We start from the raw sequence: 11,863 nt of genomic DNA on the forward strand, positions 1-11,863 counted from the left end.
TGCACTAGGCCTCCCTCAGACCTACCTAGTGAGGAGACTGTGAGAGTTGTACAAGCTTCTGTAGGTGACTCTGATAGTCAGCTCACACCCTCATCATACCTTCCTGGAGCACCAGTCCCCATCCCTGGTCTCGCAGATGCTACCCCTCTACAAGACTCAGGGGAAGCACAGTGATGGATAATCTAGGTCTCATTTTATAGGAATCTACTACCCCAACACTGAGGACCATCTGTAGAAATAGAGCCGGGATAATAAGATCATTGCATTAGGAGGTCTAGAGATCTTTTCTTTCTTTCAATAAGCCAACCCTGAAAAGTGCGGAAAGACACCAAGTAGCCACCTCACTGAGCTTGGGCTGTCAGTTTCTTCATTGGCCACATCAAGATAAAAAGGAAACCTGCCTATGGGCACCACAACCACACTGAGGATCAAGTGGTTAATGTCTGTGAAGCGTGAGTTTGCCTGGCCGTTATAAAGTCCTGGAACAAGTGTTTACACTAAAATTGCTTGTAGGACACTCTGACAACAGAGTATAAATACCTGAGAGCTACACTATGTTCAGTGATTTCCAAGGGATTTTGAGTGATTTATTCTAAATGATACAAATCACATGATAGTTAACAGTAGTTCAGAATTAAACCCCAGGCAAATGCAATTATGATTATTCTCCTTTCTGTTTTGACAGGTGGAAAAGGAGAATCAAATATGCCTAGGACCACCCTATCACCTTAACCAGACCCTGCTATGGGCATCTAGACAGCCTGCATCTCCTCTCCCATTCCTTGTTACAATTATCCAGGCCTTCAGCCTTCACCTGTCAAGTAAAACAATGAACACATCTGTCTTACCTTGTCCCCTATGTGCTCAGATTATCTACCACAAAGATAATCGTTACTGATTGAAAAAAGGTCTCATTAATTCCTATCTACTTCTCTGGCAGGTGTTAATCTTTTTAGAAAAAATTTACACTTAAATGAACTTACTAATGCAATCACCAAAGTTGCTGATATCAACTGAACTAAGAACAGGTAAACCAGAGCACATCTGTCCAGCTGTAGTGCCCAATTTCTCAGGCCTGTTGAGGGAATCCTTTTGAATCTTCCTTTCAACTTCAGTGAGCCATAGAGTTAAAAACGGGTCACTCTGAATTTCTGTCTCAGTAGGCATAGCTTCCACATGTGTAGGAATACTCCTCTTCCTTTTAGAAGAGAGATTTTCTGACTTAGCAGCAGAGTTGGCAGCATCTTCAACTTCAGTTGTTTGATTTCTAGTTAAAATCTCCCTAGGAGTACGTGTTTTATCCTCTGCCTTGAAGTCTTCAATTTTATCCAGATTCATAGAGGTTCTTCCACTAATAACATACAAGTCTTCATTCTTACGTTTTCGTGAAGGATTTTGCTGCTGTGAATATCGTCCTGGGGTCTTCACTTTAGTTGTCTCAGAGAGAGGCGTGCTGGAGCCCATGGCCTCTCTGGGCACCAACTCTGCCTCACTTCCTTTGCTCTCCGTCTGGATGGATTCTTGTCTGGGTGCAGCAGGGGATGTCATGACGTGGGTGCTTCCACCAGATTTCTGTCTCGGTTTACCTGAGACCGGTGGTTGAGTCTCACTCTGTAAACTGTCAGCACTTTCTTTTTCTGTTGTGTAATCACTTTGTGATCTTGATTTTTTATGATACAGCAGAACATTTTCTTTTTGTGATTTTACCTCCAACTCTTTCTTCATTGACTGATAAAGCTTCCTAAAGGGAGATTCATTTTTTTTGCTACTGTCAAGATATTGCGGAGAGGAAAAAGACTTCAATTCTCCATAACAGCTCACTAATTTTACCCTAGAATTTTCTTTAAAATCTCCACCAATGGGACTACTTGCATTTCTGCCATTATGTCCAGGAAGTTCTGAGGAAGGAACATTAGGTGTTTCCTGGGCAACATTGTCTTTTGACCCATCAGAGGCAGAACTGTCTCTTTTGATATTCTTGACATGTACCAGACGACTTCTCGAAACTTTTCCTTCTGTGACTTTTTGATGGGCATTGGAATCTTGATCTTTCCCATCTTGGCAATGAATTATAAAATAAGAAACAGAAGTTCAACATTTTCTCAATGATTAACATTGGAATTTAATATATTAATTGCTTCATATTGTCATATAAAGTAGCTTTTCACTTAGTCTACAAATCACTTAATGCCTGAATCTGTATTTCTTATGTAGTATTACGATCCAAATAAATAAATCACATTAGTCTCTGATAACCAGCATGAACTGTCATATGCTACCAAGCTGCTAAGAATTGAGTTGACATCTGAACAAGCAATTCTTACCCTTGGACTTTCCCCTATGACAGTGCCCAGCAATCTCTAAGGAACAAAAAGTTAACTCAGGAATCCGCCTACTTTTGACATATTAACTGACCCCTCTTAGACTTTTGTCAGACACCTTTAACACTTGCATTCTTATTGTCCCTTCCTTGCTATCATGTTTCACAAAACCTGATCTTTCAGATCTCTAACAAAACCAAACCACTACTCACCAGCATCAGAAGATAAGCTAGATCTTGAGACATGATGTGATGGTTCCTATAGATTGGGAAATAAGAACAGTGATTTAAATACCTTTTAAATCCTGGCAGTCATAACAAATAAAAAGATTCTTTTTGATTATTTTCTTTACTACACTTCTCTTATATGATTTTACCAAATCATATGAGAGGTAGTGGTCCTTAAGTACTTCTTAGCTGACTTCCTTAGTTATTTCCCAATAACAATGGAAGAAGAACCCAAAGCTAAAATTAAACATCAGACCTATAACCCACCACCACCACAAGTACAGAATCAGTTTTAACAGAAAAGGGCCACAGAACCTATTGGTGAATTGAAGCTCCACTTAGCATATGTGCCTTCATGGCAGCCAGATATTGAGGGCAAATCTATGAGCCCAAAAGTCAAGGCACACACAGAGAACCCCTGGGCACTGCGGCCTCAGAGCCTGCACTTCCTTTATGTGGAATTTTTTGGAGTGGAAGAACTAAACCATAACTCATATATAAGATATAAAAGACTGATCTGATGGTCCCCAAGGAGGAAAATTATATCATCCAGATTAAGAAAAAAATCCAAAAAATATTACCAAAAGCAAAGATTTTCCTTCGTTAATCAATTTCAAATTTGTTTAATATCTAGCATTTTGCTTCTGAAACTATGTGAGAGGGGAAGAGTTTTTAATTTCCAATCTTATACCTAAACAATACAAATGAAATATTAATAAAATTCAAAATACTTAAAATATATAATCCTACATTTCAAGTTACTGTAACACTTCCTACATAATCAATTTTAATACCCCTTTTATCACAGACCAATAACAAAACAAGCAGTCAAGAACTGCTGAATGCTCATATCTAATCTACAGTTCAACTAACTTTTGAGCATTCACTTCCATCTACTAACAAGATGGTAGTGACTGCATGTGGGATACTCCAGAAATGACCTTTCCACACCGGAACTTGGGAACAGCAGCCTAAGCACTGAGGCTGCTCCTCTCAGGAAGAACCAACACTTAACAGGGCAGATGCTGGATCCAAGTACCGTGTTGCTAATTTCAAGTGTACTTAAGTCAAAAAATTCCAACAAGCTCATATAAGACTAGCTTAGGGAGCAATCAAAAAAGTAGGAAAGGATAAGAATTCTCAGAACATATCCTGCACCTACTAGATCCCACTAAATCCCTAAGCTTGTGCCCACAATTTGTTTTAATAAGCTGTACCAGTGGAATACACACTTGTCACTGAAGCACTCAAGCCATAGGATTCTCTCACATGACACAGCAGGGGGATGCTCTTCCAGCCTCACAGGCCATTTGTCTAGCACAATGAGGAAGCATCTTTGCCACTCATAGTTTTCAAGACATTGATTAAACCACCATATGACGTAGTTCCCCAATTTTAGTTCTACGTATTGGCGGTATCTTTACTGTAAGCTTGCAAGAAGATCAGATCACAACATACTCCATAGACTATTTGAGCAAGTGTTAAGACTGACTTAGCATTCTCATTTTGAATGAAGAGGAAATATTAGTTTTAGATTGTTTGAATATGTGTAAGTTCATGTTTTAATACTTTCAGTTATATTTTCCTCCTATAACCAGTAACCCATCCTTTTCTGTTACTGGTTTAAGTGAGAAATCATTCATCAAAGTATATATAAATGACTCTTATTATGAAAAATAATCACAGCCTGGGGCGGCGCCTGTGGCTCAGTGAGCAGGGCGCCGGCCCCATATGCCCAGGGTGGTGGGTTCAAACCCAGCCCCGGCCAAACTGCAACAAAAAAATAGCCGGGCGTTGTGGCGGGCGCCTGTAGTCCCAGCTACTCGGGAGGCTGAGGCAGGAGAATCGCTTAAGCCCAGGAGTTGGAGGTTGCTGTGAGCTGTGTGAGGCCACGGCACTCTACCAAGGGCAATAAAGTGAAACTCTGTCTGTACAAAAAAAAGAAAAAAAAAAAAAAAGAAAAATAATCACAGCCCAAATTTAGAAAATCTTAACCATCACCTGTTTTTGTATTTTTGCTGGAAATTCCGTTGACTTGTTTCCATCCTGACAACTGTCATTTTCATACCTGTAGTGCATAGAATAACAGACACGGATGCAAGTTAAAGATCTGTACCCCATGATTGAAGTCTCCATATTGGGTTATGTTCAAGGATGAAAGAACAAACTTTAGGCTTTGTTCAAGACATTACCATATACAAAGACATAAATTTAGAGTTAGAAAAGTGTTTTCTACATTAAAAACTTACATAAGTTGCATCAAGTTAGTTTTAAAAACACCATTGCCAGAGGATGAGGACTGATTAACTTCTGACCACTGACTAGCCTGGGTATGATTTAACAATATTCCTGAGCATTTTCTATGTGCAAAACTAAAGGATAGGAAACCGAAATTGGGTTTTCTCTAATTGATGTCCATGGAAGTCACCCAATGGCTTGGAAAGTCAACCAGGAAGCCTGCAGACAAATGGCTCTTAATCACGTTGTGAAGTCACATCCTTTAGGGTAACTACGAAGTTATATATTAGAACACTATGCTTGGGCGGCACCTGTGGCTCAGTGCGTAGGGGGCCAGCCCCACATACCAAGAGTGGCGGCTTCAAACCCAGCTCCGGCCAAACTGCAACAAAAAAATAGCCAGGCATTGTGGTGGGTGCCTGTAGTCCCAGCTACTCAGGAGGCTGAGGCAAGAAAATCGCCTAAGCCCAGGAGCTGGAGGTTGCTATGAGCTATATGATACCACAGCACTCTACCTAGGGTGATAAAAGTGAGACTCTGTCTCTACAAAAAAAAAAAAAAAAAAAAAAGAACACCATGCTCACTCCAGTTTCCCACTTAATCTACATCTGAACAGAATAGGCACATCTTAAGAAGACTACATTTAGCAAGATATATAATTGTTCAGTGTTCAATGATCTCAGTGACCAATCCATACAAGCAATCCTTTATTTCACATAATGAAAACTCAGCTCAGAAAGGACCTGATTTTGATTTAGATGTGACCTAAAGCAATCGGGCATCTGGAACATCTCTCATGGTAGCAGAGTTCTAAATCGTCCTTCTTTTCTAAAATCCATTGTTAATCTTTGCTGTAGGTCTTTAATCATATCAGTTCATCTCAATTTGAACAGTATCTCATTTGGGGGGGAAGTAGTTCAGGTCTCCATTCCATATCAAATAACTTCTACCTACAAGTCTATATTCAATAAAAATATCCCCAAGAAGCACTGTAAAAGAAATGTCCAGGGAATTTAAGTGGTGATTAGAAAATACCTACTTAATGAAAATGAAGACAGTAACGGAGGCAAAAAATCCCATTAGCAAAATGAATTCAAAAACCCATCTGACAGTGGGTTCCAACAGACAACTTAAACCCTAAGAATTATGAAAAACTGGAATTAAGGTGATGGATGAAAAAGCTATACTATGCAAACACAAATCAAAAGGAAATTAGTTTAGTTATATTTATCGCCAAAAGGAACATTAAGTTAAGGCAGAAAGCATTACTAAAAGGCAGAGGACATTTCTAAATGAAGAGTTCTATGCACCAGAAGGACATACTTTCCAAATCGTATGCCATGGACGGGCTCAAAATATACAAAGCAAAAACTAATAGAGAAAAAAAAGAAAAAGGAATAAATCCTCAGTGGATGATTTCAATAAATCAGAGAGTAATTACTAAGAATATACTACAAGATTTGACTCTAATAGGCATATATATATGTATGTATGTGTATATATATATATATATATATATATATATTTTGCCCTACTTCTTGAGCCACAGGTGCCGCCCACCTTTTGGGGTTTCATTAACTAGTGTCTAGAAAATGAAACCTCAGTGTCACAGGGTATCAAGTTTCTGGGTTCTTGATATATTGCCAAATTCTGATTTGATTTTCAGAATCCTTCCAGGCTCGGCTTCCGTGTTACTCCTCACAAACTCTCACTGTCCCCTGTGTTAATTACATCTCCTTTCCCTGTTTCTCTCTCGCAGAAACTTTGTTTGGAGTGCCCTTGTCACAGTTCAACATATTACATCAACCAGTGTGTTTATGGAGTTAGTGTCTGCCTCTGCTTTCAGACTGTCATTTTTATGAGAACATGAAGGTCCCTTTAGATCAGTAGTAAATGCTCAGTGACAAACATGGTGTGGACAAACATAGAGTAGGCCCTGAATGAATGAATGATGTCTATGGTCAAGACCCAGATATACGTGGCATGAGGCAGGTTTGGGAATTTTGGTTGAAGGAAATTACAACACCCTGCCCCTAGGCCAAGGGCCAACAAGTACTCCTAGCAAAACTCCTGCCTCTCAGCACACAGAAGTCAGCAGTGATTACACCAGCATGTCCGCCTCCCTCTCAGAGGCCCCAGCATGTGCATGCCCTGGACATCAGAAATAGCCCAAGGACTCCAGGTCACCCTCATGGGGTGCATATTCCCTACCCTCTTCTCACCCTAAGTGACACCTGCAGCCTTCCCAGTGGTGGCTGTTTGGGGGCCACACGGTGCATAGTTCAGGCTTGGAAACAGGATACGTGCCTTCCTTACTCCTCTGACACTTCCACGCCCACCTAATGGGCATATATACATATAACACTGAGTCTCATAGCTATACACATTGTTATAAAATATTCAGAACAGATTGGTAAAAAGTTTAACCATACCTATTGTAAAGCAAGCCTTGATACATTTCAAAAACTGAAAACTAGCTAAATGTCCATCCAGAACAAATGGATTGTTCATATATATATCATTGTATATATCATACATAATTTGTCAATGAAATACTTATGCAGTGAGAAAAACCAAACTACAAAGACATCTATCAAGCTACGAAATCTCACAAACATAAGAGCAAAAGTTAGATACAAATGTGTACATTAGTAATTAGACATACAGAACTACAGCACTTAAAGATCCATGCTTAATCCAAAGACTAATAACGGTGGTTTACTTGGTAAGGGAAACAAGTAGTGAAGACGACATGAGAAAAACTTCTGGAAATATTCTTTATGAGTTCAGTGGTATATTAGTTTGCTAGGGCTGTCATAATAAAACACCAGATTGAGTGCCTTAAATGACAGAAATTTACTTCTCACAGTTCTGGAGGCTGAAGTCCGAGATTGAGGGCTGGATTCCTCTGCATCTCTCTCCTGGGCTGGCAGACGGCACCCTCCTGCAGCCTCTTCGCATGGTCTCTCCTCTGGGCACCTGCTCCCCTTGTGTCTCTGTGTCCTAATCTCCTCTTATTATAATGACACCAGTCATTGATAATGGCCCACACTCATGGCCTCAGCTTAACTTTGTTTAAGTGCCCTCTCTCCAAAATATATTTACCTGCTAAGGTACTAGGGACTGGGGATTCAAAATACGGATTTCACAAGAGCCCATCCAGTTGTTCACAAGGGTGTTCACATCATGATAAACTGTCCTGTACTCAAGTTTTGTACCTTTTCCTAGAAGTCTATTTTGCTTTAAAATAAAAAAGAAACTAGAAATCTCATGCAGTTTCACAACACTTGCAAGGAAGCAACAAACTCCTTTAGGACAAAGTCACTTTTTTTTACCTATTTCTGTGCACTCAAATCCTTGAATTTTATCAGATCAGAGCCCCATTTGTCATCATTCTAGATCCATGTACTTTTAAATTAAAACTAATGTTGAAAATAAACACATTCATCAATATTAGAGAAGGATCACTGTTTAACTGTGAGAATAGTTATAGTAAATCAGAAGGTGCCAATCATTGTTAGCAAAATGAGTTTTTACCTACCTGAAAGATCGATCAATAATGGTTATTACGTCTCCATGTTTTAGTTGTACAGGCTTATTAATAGCCAACCCATTTACTTGTGTTGGATTTGTGGAGCTGAAATTATATAAAATTGCCTGCAAACGAAGAGGAGGAGGAAAGTATGCAAATAATGAATAGATACAAAGCAAACGTAAAAGTTCTAAAAATGGACTTTTAAAACCCTGCTTACCTCCTGCTCACTGATTTCAATTTTGCAATGTTGTTTGGACACTACAGGAAGCTGGATACGGATGTCACATTCGATACTCCTTAATGCAAAAGAATTAAGATTTTTGGTTGTTCTAACTTTTAAAAAATTACCTCAGTTTCTCAAAATCTAACAGAATTTGACTAGTATGATTGCTACGTAAATTTAATGACATAAAGGAATAACAAAACAAAATGGACAATGTATTTTGCAAATAGTTTTTGGAAGTATTGGAACTATTTTACATCTTTAAAACTTAAGAGTGCATAAAAATAATTATAACAGAAAACACTAAAATATAAATTATCTCCTATATAAACAGCCATACTTAAAAAGACACAAAAAAGTCCATCAGTTTTGAAGAATAACTAATTATTTTTAACATTCTGTGCTTCAAAAAAAGTTTACATACTTGGGAGGCCAAGGCTGGTAGATTGCCTGAGCTCACGGGTTCGAGACCAGCCTGAACCAGAGTGAGACCTCATCTCTAAAAATAGCTAGGCATTGTGGCAGGCACCTGTACTCCTAGCTACTCGGGAGGCTGAGGCAAGAGAATGGCTTGAGCCCAAGACTTTGAAGTTGCTGCGAACTATAGCGCCATGGCACTCTGAGGGCAACACCATCTCAAAAAAAAAATAATAAAATAAAATAAAGTTATGCTTCTTTGTAATATTTTATATATTTAAAGGTTTAATTATCCCCAAACGTGCTATATTTTATGCTAGCAACTCTCTGCCTCAATTTCTTCATATATAAAAAAGGATTACATTAGCACCTCTGTCATGGTGTTGTTCAAAAAACTGAGTTGTGTACATCATTCATTTGCCTGGTACATAGTAAATGTTCATATGAGTAAAATTTTTATTGTTGTTTTAAAACTAAGCTGTATTAACTGACAGCTTTCAAACATTAAAAACACTAATATTCAAGCAAAAAAAAAAACTATCTAGATTTAACTTGTCTTTCCACAGAAAGCTAATATGACAAAGTAGAGGACTAAACAATTCCAAGCCAACATGTAAACCAACAAAAGAGCTTGTTAGCAAGGTCCTGGTTCCTGCTCATCTTGTGGATAAACCACACCATGGCCTGTTCTCCACGTGAACCTCCAGGTGTAGAAATGAGAATATGTTTGCAGGAGAATACAAACTGAAGAGTGCTTCTTAGCCTCAGCACTGTTGCCATGTCAGGCCAGATGCCTTCATGTTGTGGAGCTGCCCTGTGCACTGCAGGTGCAAGTAAGCAGCATCCCTGACCCTGTCCAGTGATGCCCCTCCTCTACTTGGACAGGAGGAAAATATCTCAAGATCTTATCCAATGACCCCTGGGAAGTAAAGCAGCCCTCCTGTGAGAACCACGGCTATCAAGTGATTGCCAATCCAAGTTTGCAGTCCATATTCCTGCTAAATGTTACCAGAATGGTAAATATTGACCGTGTGTAATATGCCAGACAACACGCCTGCTCTTGTGTCCATGATTAACAAGACAGTTTTTACCATTGAGGAGCTAGTCCAGTGGGAGAAACAAGCCAACAACTTATCCCCGAACTTGTGGTGTTAAGAAAGACAAGTTTTCATGAGAGGCTTAGTTTGAGGTGCCATTTAAACTGAAACTTGAATGATAGGTAGAGAGAACTTTCCGGTCATAAACTTCTAATTGTGTAAAAGTACCATGGTGCACAAGAGCTTGGAAAGCCTTAGGTGGAAAAAACAAGGTAGGTGACTTTGTTGGGAGGATGGGATGAGGCCAGAATGGGGCTCAGGGGTCAGAGCACACAGAGGGTAACCTTCTCACACCTCTGGGGACACTGTTAAAGGCTGATAGGGCAACTGTCCTGCTGGGCAGAGCTATGACATCACCAAACCTGAAGGCAGCAGAAAAGTTCTCAAAACACAAGCAGGAGGGCTTGCCCTCCGGATTTCCATAGTTCTGGAAACAACAAAGAGCCAAGCATCCAACTTCTCTCCTTCCTTCTCACAAGAGTTCCAACGACACCCTTCTGGGAGCGTGGTAGATGCACCCAATTAACTTCTAAAGGCTACCAGAAGCCAGTTAGTCATCTCCATCGAAAGCTTTTTACCAAATCATTTTTAAAAATTTTCTTTAATTAAAAAAGACCTTACTTAAATATAAACAACTATGTTGACAATGTATGGAAAAAACACCAAGGGAATTTGAGCACAGGAAGCTGTTTCTGTGATTAAGACATTTTCCAGCTTCCACCTAAGCCGCAATGTCCCCTGACCCCGCAGAGCTCACCTTCCAAACAAGCAGGTGCTGAGGCTCAAGGGAAAGTGGGGACCGTCCACCCCGCTCCTCTTGATGGTAACGAGGCGCCTGGCAGGCCCCATGTTCTAAACAACACGTAGAGGGTCTCCGCGGAGGAAGGCCAGGCTGGCAGAGCCGAGTCTGCAGCGACTCTTCCACTGCAAAACAGGCAGGGGTGACTCCGAAGAGAAGGGGACCGACCAGGGCGGCTACGACAACTCCCCCCGGCCCTGCCCCCAGGGCCGCACCGTAACTGCCCTGCGGAAACCCGCGCTCGTCCTGGGCTGCACCCCACGGCGCTCCCGGCTCCCCAAAGCCCAGGACCCTGTCACCCGAACCGGCACCGCCCGGAAATTCCTACCCAGATCGCCCCGCCAGAGCCCTGGACCAGCCGGGCCCAGGCCGCGCCCCCCGCCCGCCCCCCCAGAAGTCCCGAGGGTCCTCGCGGCTCGGGCCCCGGGTCCCCGGACAGCCCCGGGTGCCCCAGAAGCCCCGGCCTCAGCTTACCTGGGGTGAATCGCCCACACCGCCGCCGGCCGAACCACCGCTCGTCACGTCGCACGCAAAATCCGCAGCAGGGGCCGGGGACGCGACGACCCGCGTCCCCCGCTCGCCGCCGCCCAGCGAGCCAAGCCCGCCGCGCGTGCCACTCAGCCAGGGACGCCGCCCGCGTGGCCGCGATCACCCCGCCCCGCAGACCCCGCTCCTCCCGCCGCCGCCCCCGATGGCGACCGGATGGCCCTCCCGCGGTGTCTCGCGGCGTCTCAGAGTTCGGCGTTTGGCGGCTCCCGCCGCGTCAGCTCGCGCGCCGCGCGCGCCCGATTCAAACGTAAACGGATATTCAAATTCTGGCGCTAAGCGCTGTGATTGGGCAGGATGGTGCGGCATGGGACCAATAGGAAGGGCGTGGGCGGGGCAGGAGGCGCGGCAACGACTCGGCAGAGGGGAAGGGGGGTTGGCGCGCGCCGTGGGGTAGGCTGCGCAACCGGAAGAAAAATACCTTATTACTGTCCTCGAAATATAGCGTTTAAAGGACAGA

The 11,863-nt window shown here is 42.1% G+C and overlaps 1 protein-coding gene across 2 annotated transcripts in view; it reads right to left on the reverse strand.

Annotated features, from left to right (window-relative positions):
• MKI67 (marker of proliferation Ki-67) overlaps nt 1-10,945 on the reverse strand; it is a 28,645-nt gene extending 17,700 nt beyond the window's left edge. The window contains exons 1-6 of one of the 2 annotated variants that reach the window (XM_053585551.1): nt 10,816-10,945; nt 8,539-8,617; nt 8,328-8,443; nt 4,550-4,616; nt 2,534-2,579; nt 984-2,057 (exon numbers count right to left, since the gene is read on the reverse strand). In XM_053585551.1, the coding sequence (XP_053441526.1) occupies nt 984-2,057; nt 2,534-2,579; nt 4,550-4,616; nt 8,328-8,443; nt 8,539-8,617; nt 10,816-10,907 (1,474 nt within the window). In that variant the 5' untranslated portion in view covers nt 10,908-10,945. The remainder of the gene's footprint in view (nt 1-983; nt 2,058-2,533; nt 2,580-4,549; nt 4,617-8,327; nt 8,444-8,538; nt 8,618-10,815) is intronic. The other variant, XM_053585552.1, reaches the window with a different exon arrangement.
• Between the last annotated feature and the right edge of the window lie 918 nt (nt 10,946-11,863).

The sequence above is a fragment of the Nycticebus coucang genome, chromosome 3 (assembly GCF_027406575.1).
Source record: "Nycticebus coucang isolate mNycCou1 chromosome 3, mNycCou1.pri, whole genome shotgun sequence".
Taxonomy (NCBI): Eukaryota; Metazoa; Chordata; class Mammalia; order Primates; family Lorisidae; genus Nycticebus; species Nycticebus coucang.